Source organism: Saccopteryx bilineata, chromosome X (assembly GCF_036850765.1).
Source record: "Saccopteryx bilineata isolate mSacBil1 chromosome X, mSacBil1_pri_phased_curated, whole genome shotgun sequence".
Classification (NCBI taxonomy): Eukaryota; Metazoa; Chordata; class Mammalia; order Chiroptera; family Emballonuridae; genus Saccopteryx; species Saccopteryx bilineata.
The window spans coordinates 44269549-44292091 of NC_089502.1; the positions used below are offsets into that span (position 1 = coordinate 44269549).

Sequence of the window (22543 nt, forward strand, 5' to 3'; positions counted from 1 at the left end):
GTAAGGTAAATTTTCTTGATACACAAAATTTTTCTGATGACTGGTTCAGTGATGAATTTAAAATAAAGTGTGTCAACTCCAAATACTAGACAAACATTAAACCACTTAATATCTTGAGAGCTTATGTAATATTTTTGCAGAAAAAGTTACTGAAATCACCAACAAAATGAAACAGTATCTTTAAAGTAGTGTCTGCTTTTAGACAGACTTGTCTTAATTCCACTTGCTGATTTTTAAGAAGTAGTATCTGGTGAATAAATTTTATGCAAGTAGACTTCTACTTTTCTGTTACCCAAGTTACAGATATCCAAGATACAGACAACATGCGCTTTATCCAGTTTAGTTGCTGCTGTTATAACATCACCTAAAAGTAAAAAGCAGATGGTAAGTATTGCTATATAGTTAAATATTTACTTGTATTTAATATCATATAAGCAAATGTTTTTTTTCTTAAAATATTAACACTGTACTTCATCTTCTCCCACTTCCTTCCAATTCATCACATACATTCATCAAAGTTATTTTATAGTAACTCCTTCAGAAAACAGATGCAACCGATAATGTCAAGATATGTGTCAAGATGGTCCTTCAAAGCTAGCACATATTTAGTTCTATTTAGTTCATTTATTTTTTAAATTTAGTTTCTATTTATTTTTAAAATTTTGTAGTGGAGCAAAGTAAACATACATATTTCCAAGGCAACAAAAAGTAGTTTGTAAAAATGTTTTAAAGATGACACCAATGTTTTATTATAAGCCAATGCATTATATTATTCTGTACCTATTTTATTTCATTTTGGAATCATAGAATGAATGACAAAAATTTTTTTAAAAGATTTTATTTATTAATTTTACAGGGGGGGGAGTATGGAGTATCAACTGATAATTGCTTCACTTGAGTTGCTCACTGCTTGCTTGTTGCTTGTTGTGTGTGCCTTGACTGGGCAAGCCCAGGGTTTGAAACCGGCAACCTTAGCGTTCCAGGTCAACGCTCTATCCACTGCACTAGCACAGGTCAGGCATCAGTGTCAAAGTTTTAAATTAGACAGATTTGTCTTCAAATCCTGGCTATTACCATGATGGCAAATCCTATTTTCGGTCTAATCATATTTAAATAAGATATAACAATGCTCATTTTTGCAAGGTTTTTATTAGTGTTAGTCATAACTTACAAAATTGTTCATGCATAGTACTTGGCACAGAGCTATATTATTTATAATGTTATGTCATGAAAAATACACAATCATTTTGCTTTTGATTACCACATTACTTTTCTAGTGATTCTTGCCCTTCATCTCCTAAATATTAACTGATTTAGCAGAATGGTACCAAATATTTTCATCTGACCATGTTATTGATGTTGGAAGAACATTGGCACTAGCAACTATTTAGGTAGCTGAGAAGTTTGCCTTGATATTTTATTTCAATAATAACATATACATAAAGCAGAAGAAATGTGACAGAAGTAGATATTACATGAAGCAAGTTCTGAGTACACAAATATTTAGAGTTCACAACTAAAGATCTGGAATTTCTGGAAGTCTAAGGAACTGATAAGTAGGAAGTAATACTGCAAGTCAACTAATAATCATCTCTAAAGTAGACTGTGGGGGGAAAAACAACAACATCTCACCTCACATAATTAGCTACTCATGTTCAGTTTGCAGTAACCATTAATGCCAAAAGTTACTTAATCATCAGGCACAGCTCATAAGACTTGTTTAAAAACAACACACACTCAAGAGTACATCAGCATAGAAAGACCCACCACAAAATCCTAAGATAATAAAGACTTTCTTAAAAGTTCTTTTAAATGTAATATCCTTATAAGCTCAATGAAAATTTCTATAAACTTTATCACATGCTTAGGAAATAAAAGATTAAGGTAATTGTGGACACATAATTTTATAGGTATACAGAAATAATTTTGGTATACAGAAATAAATTTGGTATATTATGTAGTAACCTAAACAATTAGTTGGTTGAAGGGTTTTCCTATTGGGATTATATACACTGCTAGTATTCTTCAACAAATTTATGTATAGCACTTGAATAACTAAATATTTATAAGAGAAAATAACTGTACTATGCTATATTATGGAAGTATTAAAATTTCAGGCAATTATAAGGTGATAGGACATATTGTCTTACCTGAGTTAAAAGGAGAAAAGAGTAAAATCCATGAGCATACCACTTAGTTCCAATGAATACTTACATTGAGAATTGTATTATAAGAAAACATTTTTAATGCTTGCCTGGGATAAAACAATTAATCCATTAAATTCTATTTAAATATATTTTTACTTTGAAGTCTTGAGGTATATTTACCAAATAATCCTTTAAAACAGTGTCCCCAACCTTTTTTGGGCCACGGACCGGTTTAATGTCAGAAAATATTTTCACTGACCGGCCTTTAGGTGGGACAGATAAATGTATCATGTGACCCAGACAAGCGTCAAGAGTAAGTCTTAGACGGATGTAACAGAGGGAATCTGGTCATTTTTTAAAAATAAAACATCATTCAGACTTAAATATAAATAAAATGGAAATAATGTAAGTTATTTATTCTTTCTCTGCAGACGGGTGCCAAGTGGCCCATGAACTGGTACTGGTTCCGCAGCCCGGGGGTTGGGGACCACTGCTTTAAACTATACTAAATGTTTAGGCTATAACTGTTTATATAATAAAATCTTAAGGTTAGAAATGTGTAAAATATTAATTCATTTTGTTTTCTGAATGATAAGAATACTGAGATGGTCTTACCTGCAATTGCTCTTGAACCTGGTACCCTCTCCCAATCAGTTATTTCCTGTGGATACGCACAGCTGAAATTCATGCAGGATAATAATGTGTCTACTTGAGATGTTCGGATATCTTCTGAAGAATACATGGGTAGGAATGCAACATCAATTGCTATCTCATGGTTCAGACCTGTTATAGAAAAATCACACTTTATTAAAAAGTTAATGGGTTGGTTTATGGTGCTGAGGAATCCAAGTTTGCTGGTGTGATCCTAACATACACCAAATAGCTTCACACGTATTAAAAATTGTTTCAAGCCTGTCCAGGCAGTGGCGCAGTGGATAGAGCATCATACTGAGACACAGAAGACCCAGGTTCAAAACCCCAAGGTCACTGGCTTGAGCACAGGCTCATTCACCTTGAGCGTGGGCTCATCTGGCTTGAGCACGGGGTCGTTAACTTGAGTGTGGGATCATAGACATGACCCCATGGTCATTAGCTTGAGCTCAAAGGTTGTTGGCTTAAAGCCTAAGGTCACTGGCTTGAGCAAGGGGTCACTGGCTCTGCTATAACCCCCAGGTCTAGGCACATATGAGAGAGCAATCAGTGAACAACTAAGGTGCTACAACAAAGAATTGATGCTTCTCATCTTTTCCTTCCTGTCTGTCTGTCCCTATCTGTCCCTCTCTCTGTCTGTTTCTGTTACAAACAAAACAAAACAAAACAACAACAACAAAAAACCTGTTTCAAAACTGTGGATTAAACCCTTAGCTGTGCAAACATTTATGAATACATGCTAGTAGTTGAAAGAGAAGACACTTCAGTGCAATCTATCACCACTGTTGGGTATAACAATCCAAAACCTTTTCCCTACTGATGAAACATTGAAATCTTGATACCTAAAGGACAGTTTAGTCACATAAATTAAGAAACATACAGTGCTTTCTTGGTCATTCATGAGAAGACTATTGGTTCTCTTATTACCGTTTGGACTTAAGGAAATATGGTATGGTATGGTATGGTATGTATGGTAGTAACTTGGTCCAATCTGTACTCAAATATATGAGTTTCAATAACTTACCTTTAGGATTATAAAAGGCTGCAGTAGAAAAAGTGTCTATACAGAACCAACCAAAGTGAATCCTCACCTATTACTGTCATCTCTTTATGTGGGTCTATGTCATCTAGGGTGGACAAAAAACTTCTTAGAGACAAGAGTTTGAGCTGTGTACTAAAGGTTGTATAGCATTTAAGTAAACAGAAGGGTATTTCAGGCAGGGCAGGGAGTAGCCAAAAGTATAGACCAAAGTGAGGAGCCCATGTTGCTGAAGCAAGGGAAACACCTAGAGCAAACCTTTAAAGCTCTATAAATTCTACCTACTCACTCAAACCAGAAACCTGGAGCTATTCATAACTCCTCCCTTTCATTTTTCCTTGATACTGGTCACAGAGCCCAATAGATTCTATGACCTTAATATCACTCCTATTCATCCTTACAGTGATTCTTAAGTACTGAGTATGGTACAATAAAGTGTAAACAAAGCCTTTCCTGGAGAGCTGTAATCTAATCTAAAAATATAAGTATATTAGTTGCTTAAAATTCCATAAATTTAATATAACATACAACTAAAGGCTACTTAAAAATTTTTAGCAATTACTAAAAGTTGGTATTCATAAACTAAATAGTCACAATATCTAGAATTCACTGAGGAGTCCAACTCAGTATTATATATAACAAGTGAAGCTACCCATGAATCTTAACAATGGTATAAAACCCACGTGTATGTGTATATTATGCTATTTTATTTCATTGATTCTAAGCTTAAATTGAACTCTCATATATACCATCAATTTAATAAGTATTTTAAATAAAAGGTAAATACTACATTAAATGTACCCATTGACCATAAGATGCAATCTAATTTGCAAATGTAAAAAAAAGAAGAAAAGAAACAATATGAAAAAAGAAGTATGCCTTAATCAAGAAAATATCCAAAGTTGAAACTCCTGATATTTTCAGGAAAGTAGCTTTGTTATCAGCATGCCATTAATACTTCTTTGAGTTGCTTTCTCAATTGTAAAATAAGGTGATTCAGATTCAATATTATTAGTAACATTTGTCATGAGTTCTTTGGTTAAAACTGGAATTCAGAGTTTAGTTAGAAAAATCAATGGTTCCTATATATGGCTGTTTTCTCTGTAATAGAAGATAGGTTTAGACACTGAAGAGACATAATTTTTATGAACTAGCCTGGCTTCAATCTAGCCAGAAAGTAGGACTAGAAGAGATCCAACTTTATTTTAATTCTACAATATTTTATCAGGAAAAAAGTCCCTTTTCTCCCTTCCTGCAGAAAGCACAAGAAAATCACTACCAAATGGTAGAAAATGTTTTTGTTTTTTTTTTTTTTGGAAGTACCTAGTAACACTTACTTTTCCTGTTTCCTTTTAAACATTTTGTTTTGTTTTATTCATACATATTTTTTCACTGTCTTTTATCCTGTTAACTATCGTAAGTCCTTGAAAACAGACAAGATATAAAATAGTATAATTCTAGCATAGATTAAAGCTGGTGGGGCAGAATGATAAATTTGCCTTCTTCACATTTGATTCTTGCTTTTATGCGGTGCATAGCAAAGCCCATAAAGGACAAAGGTTTACAATTACTTGTAATTACAGTTGAGATATTTAATGGACCAATAACATGTTAAAAAGAAAAAAAATAATTTCTGTGTTTCCAGATGAACTCATGATTTTCATGATTACTTTTTGTAATTTATGGGAAATTGTTGCTGTCATATCTTTTTCTATATATAAAACTAAGACTAATAAACTATTCAAAGAGACCAAGTAAAGCAGTCTAGTGAAAAGAAGCATTTGAAACTTAGGTTAGATATAAGACTGTCTAACGAAGTCAGTAGAATTTCACATTTTCAAGATTGTACACATATACACAATTACATGTATGTGCTTATTTATGTGTAAGAAGGTAAGGAGGTGGGAGTGGGAGAGAGTAAAGGGATAAACGTTATCTTGATACAGGTCAAGGTAATTCATTCCAGTAGACAGGATACAAAAATCTATGAACTGAATTTTGTTTCTGGCATTCAACTCATTTGGCAATTATTTTTCCTCATTCTTTCATTTTTAAGGTAACAAGGCCTTCCTTTTAAACACAAATACAAGTAAAATGTTTTCCTTGACTTTAAGGTTAGCTCATTTTAGTTAAGATTTTAAGTTAGAATTAATTTTGTGTACATTTTCACTCATTAAAAACAATGTGAGAGAGAGAGGGAGAAAGAGAGACACACAGGGACAGATGGACAGACAGGAAAGGAGAGAGATGAGAAGCATTCAAGTCATAGTTGCAGCACCTTAGTTGTTCATTGATTGCTTTCTCATATGCGCCTTGACACAGGGGATCTCCAACTCAGCCAGTGCCCTTGGGCTCAAGTCAGCAACCTTGGGCTTCAAGACAGTGACCTTAGGCTCAAAAAGCAATTTTGGGGCTCAAGCCAGTGACCATGGGGTCATGTCTATGATCCCACACACAACAACCCCACACTTCAACTGGTGAACCCACACTCAAGCCTGCAACCTCGAGCTTTCGAACATGGGTCATCAGCATCCCAGGCTGATGCTCTATCCACTGTGCCACCGCCTGGACAGGCATTAAAAACAAACATAAAAATAAATATAAGACTGAAAAAAATGTTTTGACTCCTTTACATTTCTGTAAGTTCTGTAGCCACTTCTCAATTTTGAACAACCTGAGGAAATCATCTCATTTTTTTTTTATCAGACAGGGGAAGTTTATTCACTAGCTTCTTTCTGTTCAATTTGAGTTATTTGAGAATTTTATTTTCTTCAGGATCTAAACAGACCTGTGTTTATAGGAACTTCCTTTTCCCCTTTAACTTACATTTTACCTTTCAATGGCTCAGATACTTTGAGAAAAAACAGAAAATATGGGCAAGAAAGTGGTGGCTAACGAAGAACAGGATCAGTTTTAGAAGTAGTCAGGTAGTCAGGAATGAACACAGTTTCTTAGGTTCACATTCTTTCCCCCAAAACTTTCCAAAGACTTGTCAATGTTTTAATGTCCACAATTAGAGCTTAATGTATTCCAGAATTAGTGCTCCACTCTTTTGGTTTGAGCCAAACAGGAGTTCTCCTTGAGCTTAATTTTTGAAGGGTGTGTAATTTTTGAAGCAAAATACTATCATTAGCATTTAAAATATGTATGTTAAATTAATAATATTCAAAGAAAAAAAAGAATTGACTTACCCAGGATGGTTATTTCAAAATGTCCAAGGCTTCGAGCACTCTTAAAATCACCAAGTTTGGGGGGTTTTTCTTCTGGTGGTCTGTATTTTGCAGGCTGAGAATTATACTGCTGAGTAAGAAAATTTTTGTGGCCTAAAATAAATATCCGTGGAATACTTTCAGGATAAACACTGCCGTATTGTAGATGATCTCTTAAGCCAAACTTTTTCTCTCTCCACAGCTCACTTTCCCACCTATTACTTAGAGTTTTTCTGGCTTTCCCTTGGAGACTACTGCTTGTATTTTCTCTATCTGTTAAAGACACAATGACGTAGACACAATTAACCTATAAACTAACGAAATCAAATCATTTTCTACAAAAGAGCACAGATTAATGAGGATAGTGTAATTAACTTTAAAAGTCAAACAACCACCTAAATATGTGAATTGAGTGTCTAAAAGATAATTTTCATTAAAGTGAAGAAAGAACTAAATTCACTTTCAAAATAAACTTTCTAATGTATTAAAAAGTGATATTGTTTTCTGTTAATTGCCTTATGGATACTTGTTAATCATCTTTAAATCAAAAATGAAAACAAACAGACAAAACCTTTGATGAGGCAGAAATGAGCATCAACTGCAAGGTTTCAGTGTGGTTAATATACTATTTCTGTTTTCCATATTTCTGTTTTATTCCATATTTTTAGACTATTTCCTTTTTTCTAGCAAAAGTGAGTGATAAAGAGACAGACAGACAGACAAACAGACAGACGGGGATAGACAGATAGACAGACTGAAAGGGAGAGAGATGAGAAGCATTATTTCTTCATTGCAAACAACCAAAAAGCCCTTCAACAGACGACTGGATAAAGAAGATGTAGCACATATACACTATGGAATACTACTCAGCCATAAGAAATGATGACATCAGATCATTTACAACAAAATGGTTGGATCTTGATAACATTATATGTAGTGAAATAAGTAAATCAGAAAAAACCAAGAACTGCATGATTCCATACATAGGTGGGCCATAAAAATGAGACTAAGAGACATGGACAAGAGTGTGGTGGTTACGGGCGGGGGGAGAGGAGAGGGAGGGAGAGGGAAAGGGAGAGGGGAGAGGGTCACAAAAAAAACTAGATAGAAGGTGATGGAGGAAAATCTGACTTTGGGTGATGGGTATGCAACATAATTGATCGACAAGATAACCTGGACATGTTTTCTTTGAACATATGTACCCTGATTTATTGATGTCACTCTGTTAAAATTAATAAAAATTAAAAAAAAATCTTCATTGTGGCACCTTAGTTGTTCATTGATTGCTTTCTAGTATGTGCCTTGACCTGGGGGCTCCAACTGAGCCAGTAACCCCTTGCTCAAGCCAGAGACCTTGGGCTTTAAGCCAGTAACCATGAGGTCATGTCTATGATCCCATGCTCAAGCCAACAACCTTGGGATTTTGAACCTGGGACTTTAGTGTCCCAGGCCTATGTATCCACTGTGCCATTGCCTGGTCAGGCCAGACTAACTTTCTTGGTTTCTTAAACCTAAGGAAGGGACTTACTAAAAATGTATTACAAAGTATAATACTAGATCAAATTGTAAGAAAAGAATAAGTTGAACACATACTTTTTACTCACCAGGTATTAAAAATACTGCAATATTACAAAATGGTTTTTTAAACTCAAAATTCAGTTTATAAATGTACTTGTAATAAAATGTGTGACAACAAAAAGAATAAAATGTTTAATCATACGTGAAAAGGAAAGGATTCAATCAAAGCTATAAGAAAAACTCAAAGTTAATAGGACTAAACTGAGGATTAAGCAATGATTTATTTTTTTCTAGAAATAAATCTCCCCTCTTTAAACTAATAATAATACATAATTAGAGCAGTGATAAGTAGCTATGACAATGACCCAAGTTATATTGAGTGTTCATGATTGAGTCGTTTGAACATGTAGCATAGAAAGACCAAGTGATAGGCAGTTTCCATTTTTAAAAATGAAGTAATTATGCCCTTTGCCACATTGCTCAGTTGGTTATCACATCATCTGGAAGAGCGGAGGCCACTGGTTCAACCCCTAGTCAGGGCACATACAGGAACATATGTTCCTGTCTGTCTCTTGCTCCCTCCCTTCATCTAAAATCAATAAAAATAAAAATAAAAAATTAAATAATTACATTTACCTTATAAAATTCCTATTATTGATTCTGTCAAAAATAAGTCAGAATATTTTATATGCCTATTTTCTTTATTGAATGATAATATTAAGGACTGACAAGGTATAAATATTTATATGAAAAATTTCTCTGAAAAGTCATGCTTTGTTTTTTAACTTAGTAACTTGGCACTGTAATTACCTATCTTAATTATATGTTTATAATTAATACAAACTGGTGTAAATTCAATAAAAAGATATTTGGAAACACTGGTTATGAGCAACAATATTTTAAACATAATAATTAGAAAACATAAAAAATACATCTGCAGTTCAGATTTTTCTAAAAATAAGATAGAAAATTATGAACCAGAATTCTTTTATTTTTATCTTGAATACCACTAAAATTATCATATGAAACACATGTTTTTAAGCTTAATGCATGACTAAGACACAGGTTAATAATTTCGAAAAACTATATATTGTAATTATAACAATAACTGTTATGATAGTGACTCATTTTACCCTTCTTTCTGGTGACAACAGGTTTATGTTTTAATGAGGAAAATACTCAGAAGACCACAATTTGGAGACAAGATGGTGATGTAGTAGGCGGATGTACCAACTTCCACCTCCCAGAACCAAAGTGAATTATAAACTAAGAACCATCATCTGGAGAAACCGACTTTGGACAAAACTAAGAGGACTCTTCAACCAAGGATCACTGAAGAAGGCACACTGAGACTGGTAGGAAAAGCGGAAACATGGAGAGGGCTGCCCAGCTCCCCAGAGTGAACTGCAGCTGGGAGAGACTCGCATGGTGGGAAGTGAGTTTAGCAGAGAGGGGAGGGTCCTGAGTCCCAGGAACAAAGCCCCAGCCTGCAGCCCCAGAGCTTAGAAGAGGTGTATGGACAGTATTTAGCTGGAAACAAGACAGGATACTGTTTGTGAGAAAGAGACTGATTTCTCAGACCCAGGATTCTTCTTAAAGGGACTGCACAGAAAACCTCTCTTACAACCACTCACCCAGGGCTCTGGGGGGACAGGGAGAGAGAAGAGGACTGGAGCAGCGGGAAGAGAGTGTAATCTAGGAGGCACGGGGAGAAACATTTTGACAGACAGCCACCCTAACCCCTGGGATGAGTCACTCCCCAAGTCTGAAGTGAATATTTCCCCTGGAAACAGCAATACCAGCAAAGGGAAGCAGGACACCAGCCAAACAAGCTCTCCTGCGGCACTCAGAGCAGAGTTGCTTAGAAGGAGGAAGCTTTTGGGACCACAGTAGTGAGTATTAGGGTCTGAGCTGCAGCACCACTACCCACACAGCTGAGGGCTCGCCGGATGGCAGGCGGTGGTGGGATGCGGAAGTGCAGTTCTGTTGGCAAGGGCAGAAGCCAGCTGGCCACCACTGAGGCCCAGGTGTGAGCTCAGTCTTGCTCGGCTGGGGAGGAGGAGACGTGCAAACATGGTCAAGCCCAGATGTGGTCAAGCCCAGCTGCGGGCCATCTGAAATCCAGCCTGCAGGGGAAGGGCAGGAGCCCTGGAAGGGGTGGAGACCTGCCCTTGAGCAAGGGCACAGGAGTGCAGCCTTGCCCCACCCGTGGAACCAAGGCTTGTGGCCTGACTCCGGTGATGGCTCCTTCCACGGGGGTGGAGCCAAAAGCCAAGAACAGGCACAGTCCCACTACTGAGCATGGGCATGCAATCCTGCCCAGCCTGGGGAGCCAAGGCTTGCAACCATCCCACAAGCAGGCTCCTCCTGCAAGGGTGGGGCTAAAGCCCGAAATCAAGCGAAGACCCACAGCTGAGCAAAGGTGCTCACCCCTGCCCTCAGGGCCGAGCATAATGCCACCTACGGGGGCGGGGCAAAGGCCAAGGCCACCAAGGCTTGTGTACCCGAGCAAATGATTACAGCCACTCCTGTGAAGGAGAGGTGAAAACCACAGCAACATCCCGAGTGGGCAGGCACCGGCAATGCCTATTCCCAAATGCCCTAGGCAGCAACAGTAGAGGGGGTGGTGGACTTGCAGACAGACCACACGTAGGGAACACAGAGGCCACACCCAGTAGACTCCAGTGGTCAAAACCTTCTTTTACACAGACAAAATGAGAAGGCAGACAAATGCAACACAAATGAATCAAGAGAAATCCCCACAAAAGGACCTGAATGAGCATCTGAGAAGAAAACATAGGCAGTAAGCTCTCTGACATCTCTTGCAGTGATATATTTGCCGATTTAACTCCATGGGCAAGTGAAATAAAAGACAGGATAAACAAATGGGACTATATCACACTAAAAAGCTTCTGCACAGCTAGAGACAATAAGAACAGAATAAAAAGACAAACTACACAATGGGAGAATATATTTGACAATACGTCTGATAAAGGGTTAATAACCAAAATTTATAAAGAACTTGTAAAACTCAATACCAGGAAGACAAACAATCCAATCAAAAAATGAGCAAAAGAAATGAATATAGACACTTCTCCAAAAAGGACATACAGATGGCCAATAGGCATATGAAAAAATGCTCAACATTAGTAATCATTAGAGAAATGCAAATTAAAACCACAATAAAAAAAAACACAACAAAAAAACCCCACAATGAGATATCACCTCACACAGGTCAGAATGGTGCTCATCAACAAAACAACACATAATAAGTGCTGGCAAGGATGTGGAGAAAAGAGAACCCTTCTGCACTGCTGGTGGGAATGCAGACTGGTGCAGCCACTGTGGAAAACAGTATGGAGATTCCTCAAGAAATTAAAAATTGAACTGCCTTTTGACCCAGCTACACCACTTTCAGGAATATACCCCAAGAACACCATAGCACTGTTTGAAAAGAAGAAATGCACCCCCATGTTTATGGCAGCATTGTTCACAATAGCGAAAATCTGGAAATTGCCCAAGTGTCCATCAGTGGACGAGTGGATTAAAAAGCCTTGGTACATATATACTATGGAATACTACTCAGCCATAAGAAATGATGACATCGGATCATTTACAACAACATGGATGAACCTTGATAACATTATACTGAGCGAAATAAGTAAATCAGAACAAATTAAGAACTATATGATTCTATACATATGTGGGACATAAAAATGAGACTCAGACATGGACAAGAGTGTGGGGGTTACAGGGAGGGGATTGGTGGAAGGGAGGGGCATGAAGAAAACCAGTTAGAAGGTGACGGAAGACAATTGGACTTTGGGTGATGGGAATGCAGCATAATCAAATGTCAAAATAATGTAGAGATGTTTCCTCTGAGCATATGTACCCTGATTTATCAATGTCACCCCATTAAATTATTTTTTAAAAAAGACCACAGTTTGGTTGCGAGGTAAAAAAAGGACACAGTATAAATGCATGTATATAAGCATGGTGGTTTTTTTTCTTCAAAAAATCTATTCTGAGCATTTCATTATGTAGATAAGAGTTATAAGTAGAGGTGTGTGGAAGCATGGAAGAGTGAGAAAAATTATTTTCTTTTCCTCTTCCTCTTTTGCTTCTATTGATCCCACCCTGGAGCAAGATCTAAAAAGCTAGAAAAAAAGGTATTCTAGTCAATTGTCAGGTTTATAATTAGTAGCAAGATTATAACACATTTTTAAAAGATTGTACAAGTCAGAGCTTACTTGTAAGTCTTGTATCTCAGTAGTACCATTTTGTTTATTATTAACATGCAATGTATGTCTTATCTACTTATCTAAGTTACTAGATAGAAATAATAAAATGTTAAACTTGGTAGCCTTCAAAAATCCCAGAACTATAAAACCACACACACAAATTGATTGTATATTCACAAACTAAGTGCCTTTTGGACAGTAATTTCCAAAACCATCTTGACACATATTTAGGACTACATTAGTATCCATTTTAACACATACTCTAATTCATCCATTAAACTGCAATATAATAAACAAGTGGGACTACATCAAACTAAAAATCTTTTTCATAGAAAAGAAAAAATGATCTACTGAATAGTTAGAAATAACTGCAAATCATATAAGGGGTTAACATCCAAAATATATAAATAACTCATTTTACTTAATAAAAAAACCCCAAACAGTCTGATTTAAAAGTAAACAGAATCTGAATAGATATTTTTCCAAAAAAAATCATACAGATGGCCAACAGGTACATGAAAAGATGTTCAACATGACTAATCATCAGGGAAATGCCTATAAAACACAATTATCATCTCATACCTGTTAGAAGGGCTATCAAAAAAAAAAAAAGACAAGACATTACAAGTGTTGTTGGTAATGTAAAGTGGTGCAGCCACTGTGGAAAGCAGTATGGAGGATCCTCAAAAAAGTAAAATCAGAACTACCATGTGATCCAGGAAATCCATTTCTGGGTATTATGCAAAGAAAATAAAAACTCTTACTTGAAAAGATATTTGCACCCCCATGTCCATTGTAGCATTATTCATGGATGAACGAATAAAGAAAATACGATTATATAATAATGAAACATTACTCAGTCATTAAAAAGAATAAAATATTGCATTTCCAACAACATGGATAGACCTTGAGGGCATTGTGCTAAGTGAAATAAATCAGATATAAAATATAGAAATAAAAATACTCACTATTAAATTAATTTTTTTGTTTCTGGCAATAGGTAATTTTCATTCTTGTATTAAGTTTATTTATATGTTTATATTATAATGATTTTCCCTTTATTTTTTATGTTTTTTGGGGAAGAGGAGTTGCAGACTTCAGATACTTTTGTGCATTCTTAATCTGCCAGAATAACTAGTGGTCAAATAAGAATAACTCAAAAAGCAAGAAGGACATAAAATGTTAAAAAGTCTAGTAAGGAGAGGTGACCCCTTGTAAGATTTGATTTAAACCAAATCACTCTAAGGATATCTTACCAGAACTAAATTGTTTTATGAAATTACTTCAGAAATGAACCCAGAATACAAAGCAGTCAACCCAGCAGCAAAGAAAGAAACTATAACAATGTTTTAAGCTTTACCTATATTTATTGTCAAATTAAAAGTATACTTTCTATTTTATTATTCCTCTGATAATTAAAAATAGTTCATTTCAAGGGATATGCTACCAAAGAAACAAACTGATAAGTACAAGTTTGTTTATATTTAATTTTACTTTGGTGATACTATCTTATTGTTCTAAATTTTGACTGTTATTTTTGACAAGGACCTGAGTTAATATAAATGAAAATCAGTAACAAAAATAACTAGTTATATAACAATTTAGAACACTTATATATACTATGCTAGTGCTAGGCATGACACAAAAATGCATAATCAAACAGCAACCTTTATATAATAGTGTTCCATAAAGATTTCATTAATACTAGTACTAATAATAATTAAAGTGACATACATTGGAGAATGCTTGGCATGCTTTGTCCATTTCTTTTTGGTTGTGCAGAAGTTTCTGGCTGAGGAACAGGAACTCTAAAAAAGATTTAAAAAAAAGGGTAACCAATAGTTATAAAAAGAGATTTTAATGAAACAAATTATTGGTGCTATTTAGAATTTATTCAAATTCAATAAATTTAGAAAATATATAGTTTTAGTTTCTTAAAATAATGCTTTAAAAATATAAGGAAAATTCAAATTACAAACAAATACCCATATATAGCAATTCAAATATTGTGATAGGTTTAAATATTCTTTCAAGGAGTATTCCACAAAGAGAAGTATACAACTTTATATTAAATATCAACTAAAGATGGATAGTTCATTTTTTGTGATAGGAATTTAAAAAATAGCTCAGTGAGCTAAATTCATGTTTGATTTGTTCAAATATTCTGGAAAATATATGGTTTACCTTTCCAATTCAATCCAGAGTTTTTTACAAGCCCCATGTTACTTCAAATCTTCATGCTTTTCTTTCTTCTGAGAACAACCTTATGCCCTTTTTTAATTAACTCTTATCATCCTTCAATTAACTCTTATCATCCTTCAAAATTTAACTCAGGCATTATTTCCTATAAGAAGCCATCCTTGCTTGATCTCTAGTCAAGACTCATTGTTTCTTGTGTATACTCTCATAACACCATGAATAAACTTCTAGTATAGTATTCATCACACTGTAGTAAAATTACCCGTTTATAAGTTTGTCTCTTCCACCTGATTCTGCTATAATCTCCACAAAACACAGACTTCATTTTATTCATTCTTTTATCTCAACATATTATCTACTCACTGTTTATTGAAGTGAATGAAGAAAAAGGAAGCATTTTATTTTGCAGCGGAGGCAAAGACTGCTTTTATAAGGAAATATTTCTATTGATGGGCTTTTAGCATATTTTTGTGATGACTTTTTCTGTTGTATTTCTAAAATTAAAAGCTTATAAAAACCATAAATGTCATGTTGTAGAATGTCACATAATAACTGATTTTTTATAATAGCAACTTATTAATTCACTAAGAGAAGTAATTTTCATGAAAGACTAATTAATGCATGTATTTAACTATAAAACTCCAGCAAAAACATATTTATAGTTTTAATTTTTTAATTATTAAAAACATGGTTTTTCTAGAAATTAGTGAACCAAAAACATAAATTCTGAGAGAAATGTAAATAACTAAAAATAATTAAGTTACATGTATTTTGAAATTCTTTTTTTAATACATGTGATTAAAAATAGTTTTTATCTGAAACAAATTAGAAGAAATAGTGTTTCAAGCTATCACAGCAATATGATATTATACAGAATTTTGCAAAGTGGTTTAGAAAATTTTTACTGGAATATTAAATCATTTATTTATATGACTTAAATGTATATATTAAAGGTGCTAAATGACAGAAGTGGAGTATAAATGTATATGAGTATCAACTGAGGAAATTTTTAAAAGAGAAATAAAAATTTAAAAAGTATAGAAGGATAACTGAGGATGGAAGGGTATAAGAAGGTTAAAGAAAAAAATACATATGATGAGTAGTGGCAAAATATTGTAAAAGCTATGTCAGGCAATATGTTGCACTCTAACATTGCCCTTTTCACATATAGATTCTATTATATGTCACTCCCTCATTTATATAACAGGATTATAGTCAATATTATTATAGTCTTATAAAGTATCTATTATGCAAAGAAATTAAAAGTACTTACTATACATACACACATGCTTAAATCCCATATTTTATCCTTTCTGAATCTCAGAATCTTCATCTACAAAGTTGAGATAATTAATCTGTGCCTCCTTCACAGGAATGTTGAACATCAAATGAAATAATGTAAGAAATCATATATTATGTATTAAAATACTCTATACAATTAATTAGAGGAATGTTCTCGGTGCCTTCTGCCTAAGAAAAGCATAAGACACTATACTAAAAGAACAAGAATATAAAGTTGTTTTAAGAAGTTGCTTATGTAAATTTATAATGATCAAAGATGTACAAGTTTTTTGTGAACACTGATTCAAATTAGCAAATGCTTTTAAGGCAATAGTCAGTATTTAAATATCTTTCCTATAGTGCTTTCTGCTTTTCTTAAGAGACACTGAAATGATTTTGAAGGATTTCTATAACTGTGGTGTGGTTGACCTCTCTGTACAGAGTAAATATCATCAATAGAAAGAAGTGAAGAGGTTTTAATGCCCCATTTAATGTATTTTATTTCTCAGTGCTAACTTTTAAATGAGTTGATAAATTTTTACATATTTTAATATTTAAAAGAGAGTAGCATGATTCACTACCATTTGGATTAAAATGCTGGTTGATTCAAGCTTTTATTGGTCATATTTAGTATTATTGTACCAACATAAGTAAACCAACAGATGAACCATATAGTGGAGTTAGCAGGCTAGGACTAAAAATACAATGACTAGTATATTCAAGAAACAGAGGGAAAGATGGACAAAACAGATACAAAGTTTCAAAAGAGAACATTTAAAAAAGAACAAAGTGGGCTTTCTAGAACTGAAAAACAGAATAGCTGAACTTAAGAACTGTGGCACAATAAAGTATGTATCTGGTCTTTGTCCCTGGTTCCTGGCACACACCTTCAAAAACCCTTAGAATTTCCTCAGTTATTGGAGTGTCTTTGTTAAGCTAATGAGGTAACTCATGGTGAACCATTAGACAGCTTGAAGATGGGTACCATTATCAGAAAGAAAAAACATATGATTCCAAGGTTGGAATACAGGGCCAGCCAAACCTTCATGCAGGAGAAAAGAGGGCTGAAGACCAAGCTTAATCACATGGTCAATGATTTAATCTATCATGCATAAGTAATGAAATATCCTTAGACCTCTGAACGTCAAGACTTGGTGGAGCTATGTGGTTGGTGAACACATTGATGTGTCAGTAGAGTTTCATGCCTGTATTCCATGAAGAGAGAATACAGAAACTCTGCATTGCATTCCCTATTTGACTTTGCTCTATGTTTCGCTTCATTTGGCTTTGTCTGATTTTTACCCTTTATAGTATGATTGTAAATGTAGTGTTTTCTTAGTTCTGTGTATCATACTAATGAACCATTGACTCTGAGGTGGTTGTGGGAACCCTTGAATTTGTAGCTAGTTCATTAGAAGTGTGGGTGGCTTGGGGACCAACTGAAGTGTGATTATCATCTGAAGTAAGGACAGTTTTGTGGATAACTGAACCCTTAAACCTGTCGAGACTGATGCTAACCCTGGGAGTGACTGTCAGAATTGAATTTCAGTACAACTAGTTGAGATGGAAACAAAACAAGAACTCAGTAAAATCAAGTAATAAGATTAATACCAGGCTAGACACAGTGAACATAAATGCTTAGGTTAATAATAAATATCTAAACTGAATAACAGAATAAAAAATAATGAAATATGTATATGAAAAAACAGGAATACAATATAAAAAACATGTGGGTCACAGAAGTGCTAGTATATATGAAATTGGAATTACAGAAAGGGAAAAATAATAGGGCAGAAACAATATTTGAAGAGATAATGGTGGATAGTTTTCCAAAACTGATGAGAGATATTAATCCACAGATTAAAGAAACTCAGTAATCAAGGTATGATAAAAGAAAGAAAAATATTCCTTGGTACATCATATTTAAACAGTTGAAAATCAAACACAAGAGAAAATATTAAAAGTACTTAAGAAAAAAGGATGCAATATTCAAAGAAGAAATTACCAGACATTTGTCTTACTTCTTAAGAGAAACAAATAAAAAAAGAGAAATAAAACAGTGGAATGAGATTTTTTAAAAAATCTGCAATCTAGTAAAACATCTTTAGAAATAAAAGTGAAATAAAGATGTTAAACAAACAAAACCAGGGAATCTATGATCATGAAGCTGCATTAAAATAAACGCTGAGAGGATTTTTTCAGTCAGAAAGAAAATTATACCAGAGAAAAGCATGGCAGGAATGAAGAGAAACTAAAATAATGTGTAAATATGTATAAATGAGTGCTGATCCTATGAGAAGTAAATACTAATAATGTCTCATGAAATTTAAAATATATGTACAATTAAAATGCAAGACAAAAATAACAAAAATGGGGGTAAATGGAGTTGAAGTGATCTAAGGTTCTAGCATTATCAGGAAAATGGTAAAATAATTTGTATTTAACTATAAGTGTTTGAGTTGTAATTTATAGATTAACTACTAAAGAATATGCTACTATCAAGAAAAAGGAAATTGAATAATTAAAATGTTTGATTAAGTAAACATAATTTCAGCAAAAGTGAATGGAATAAATACTCTAAGTAAAAGACTAAGATTCTTACATTAGATTAAAAAAACAACAATATGCTGCTTGAAAGTGAGAGTGAAAACCTTAAAAAAAAGTGGTAACCTTAAATATGAGGTCATTGAAAGGTCCAAAGTAAAATGGATGGAATATATATTCATATATGTGTGTGTAAGGCCTAATCAAAAGAAAATTGGTACAAGTATATTCATACTACACAAAGTAGACTTTCAGACAGAAAGCATTGTAAAAGATGAAAAAAAAGTATCATAGTTAACAAAGGCATCGTCTGACCAGGCAGCAGCGCAGTGAATAGAGTGTCTGACTGGGACGCAGAGGACCCAGGTTTGAAACCCTGAGGTCGCTGGCTTGAGTGGGGGTTCATCTGGCTTGACCACAGGGCTCACCAGCTTGAGCGTGAGGTCTCTGGCTTGAGCATGGGATCATAGACATAAACCCATGATCGTTAGCTTGAGCCCAAAGGTCGCTAGCTTGAAGCCCAAGGTTGCTGTCTTGAGCCCAAGGTCACTGGCTTGAGGAAGGGGTCACTCGCTCTGCTATAGCCCACTGGTCAAGGCACATATGAGAAAACCCTCAATGAACAAGTAATCAATGAACAAGTAAGGTGTCACAATGAAGAACTGGTGCTTCTCATCTCTCTCCCTTCCTGTTTGTCTGTCCCTATCTGTTCCTCTCTCTGTCTCTGTCAAAAAATCCCCCACAAAACAAACAAAAACAGAAAAACAAAGAAAACAATTTATCAAAAAGACATGACAATCTTAAATCTATATGTATCCAGTACTAGTATTTCAACATATTTGAAGCAAAAATCGACAGAACTAAAAGAAGAAATCTTCAATCATAGTGGAAAATGTTAACAGTATTACCTGTCTCAACTAGGTGATAGGAAAAGCAGAGGAAAAAAATCAAGAAAGATATAAAAGAAGTGATCAACATAATTAGCATACTTAGACCTAATTGATATTTATAAACACTGCACTCAACAATGATGGAATTCACATTATTTTGGGGGGGGCATATGAAATATTTACTGAAATTAAAAGGCTTTTCAACACATTTCAAATAATTAAAATAATTCAGAATATTTTCTCTTTAGAGAGTGGAGCTAAGCTGAATTAAATAACAGTATGTAACTACAAATTTTCAAGTGATTGAAAGTTAAATGGCATACACATTCCATTAAGTCATAAGTCAAAAAAAGTCACACTAAAAAAGAACAAAAAAAATTGAACTGAGTGAGAATGAAGTAAGAGGTAGTTTAGAGCAGTGCATAGAGAAAAATGTAGAGCAAATGTGCACATATTAGAAAATACCAAAAATCAACGATTTAAGTTTTTAGCTCAAGTAGCTAGATTGAAGCTTAATATACAACTCAAACCTGAGTCTTACTGGACATTGCTACTATAGAAGTTTAGAGTTTTTTTCAAAAAAAATCAAAATGATTCCGTACTCCATTTGGTTTATTAGTTTCCCAGTTTTGCTGTTACTGCAAAAAAAATCAAAACTGTTAATCATATACAATTTATAATGGAGACGTTCAGGTAAGAAAGATCAATCTTAAACTACTGGTGAAAAAAATTTTAATTAAATACATTTAGAGTATTTTATTATTTATTTTATTTTATTTTTTTATTGATTTTTTAATTGATTTTTAGAGAGAGGGGAGAGAGAGAGAAGGGGGAGGAGCAGGAAGCATCAACTCCCATATGTGCCTTGACCAGGCAAGCCCAGGGTTTCGAACCGGCAACCTCAGTGTTCCAGGTCGATGCTTTATCCCACTGCGCCACCACAGGTCAGGCCCTAGAGTATTTTAAATTAAAATACAATTAAAATGTTTAATTTTTGGTAATCCCTCCTATTAAATTAATTTTCAATTAGTCCATGTTAATCATGGCAGACAGAACTTCTGTTATGTGTTGAATTGTGTCTTCCCATAATTCATATGTTGAAGTATTAAACCCCAGTAGCGCAGAATGTGACCTTATTTGGAGACAGGTTCACTGAAAACTTAGTTAAGATTAGGTCATACTATAGTAGAGTTGGCCCCTAATCCAATATGACTGATGTTTTTATAAAGAAAAGAGGATATGTGAACACAGACACAGGTTAAAGTAATGTTTCTACAGGCACCAGAATGCCAGCAAATCACCAGATGCTAGGGGAGAGACATAGAGCAGATTCTTCCTTATAGTCATCAAAATGAAGCAACCCTACTGACACCTTGATCTTGGACTTGTAACTTAGAGAACTGTGCGACAATAATTCTGTGTTTTTAAAGCCATACAAATTGTGGTACTTTGTCTTAGCAACCCTAGAAAACTAATAATACAGTTTTTGGTACCAGGAAGCGGGGTGCTGCTGTAACAGATATTTAAAAATGTGGAAGTGGCTTTGGAATTGACTATTAAGTGGAGGCTGAAAGAGTTTTGAGATATAGAATAGTAAAAACTTCAACTGCCTTGAAAGGAATGTTGATAGAAATATGGATTTTAAAGGCAAATCTGTTGAGGGTCCAGAAAGAAAAGAAGAAAGCTGTAGACAAAGCTTCTGTTGTGTTAGGAAATACACATATTGTCATGAACAGATTGTTGCTAGAAATATGAATGTATATGGTGTTTCTGGTGAGGTCTCAGACAGAAGTGAAGAATGTGCTATTGGAAAGTGGATGAAAGGTGATCCTTGTTATAAAATAGCAAAGGATTTGGCTAAATTGTGTTTTGTTGGATGGAAGGTGAAACTTGTATGCAATGAATTTGTGTATTTAGCTGAATTTACAAAGTGTTGAAGGCATAACCTGGTTTCTCCTTGCTGCTTATAGTAAAATATGAGAGGGTTAGAGATATTTGAAAAAAGAGCTGTTAAAGAAAAGGGAACCATAACTCCAATACATAAAAAAATGTTCAGCCTCCTCAACTCAAAAAATGAGAAAGTTTGCTCTGGATTAAATACCAAGGGTATTGCTGGACAACCATTTGCTCAAGAGATTAAGCCTGTGACCTGTGGGTCCAATCATCCATCTTAGTTGGAATGCTGCTAGGTTAGACCATAGGGATTATAGCTGAAATGAAATGATGAAAGGCTGTCGGACTTTTAGAATTCTAAAGTCAGGTAGTGAGCTGATAGAGATATCCAGCTGTTATTATGTATTATCCTTCAAAGAAAAGAAAGAATGAGCCTGAGGGTAAGGCCTTTTCTTTAGTTCCACTGGGTTGGGCCACCTCAGTTACAGAAGGCAGGGCCCTTTCCATAGTTCCAGAGTAGAGAGTGTGGGTAATAAAAGAGCCACATGCTGAACCTGACAAGTTCAGGGAAAGCCGGTGTGGTCGCCTTGCAAACTCAGAGACCTAAAGTAATCACACAGGATGGTTTGCAATTAAACTTTCTAACTAAAAGGAGCTCCTGATAGGTAGTCATGTCCTAGGGAAGTTGTTTTTTTTTTTCTGAAGCTGGAAACGGGGAGAGACAGTCAGACAGACTCCCGCATGCGCCTGACCGGGGATCCACCCGGCACGCCCACCGGGGCGTCGCTCTGTCGCGACCAGAGCCACTCTAGCGCCTGGGGCAGAGGCCGAGGAGCCATCCCCAGTGCCCGGGCCATCTTTGCTCCAGTGGAGCCTCGGCTGCGGGAGGGGAAGAGACAGAGAGGAAGGAGAGGGGGAGGGGTGGAGAAGC

The 22543-nt window shown here is 34.9% G+C and overlaps 1 protein-coding gene across 1 annotated transcript in view; it reads right to left on the reverse strand.

Moving 5' to 3' along the window:
* Positions 1-22543, reverse strand: part of RADX (RPA1 related single stranded DNA binding protein, X-linked) — a 47063-nt gene continuing 24520 nt past the window's right edge. Inside the window, exons 11-14 of the mRNA XM_066249702.1 lie at positions 14540-14613; positions 7029-7319; positions 2763-2930; positions 1-364 (exon numbers count right to left, since the gene is read on the reverse strand). Coding sequence (XP_066105799.1) covers positions 234-364; positions 2763-2930; positions 7029-7319; positions 14540-14613 — 664 coding nt within the window. The 3' untranslated portion in view covers positions 1-233. The remainder of the gene's footprint in view (positions 365-2762; positions 2931-7028; positions 7320-14539; positions 14614-22543) is intronic.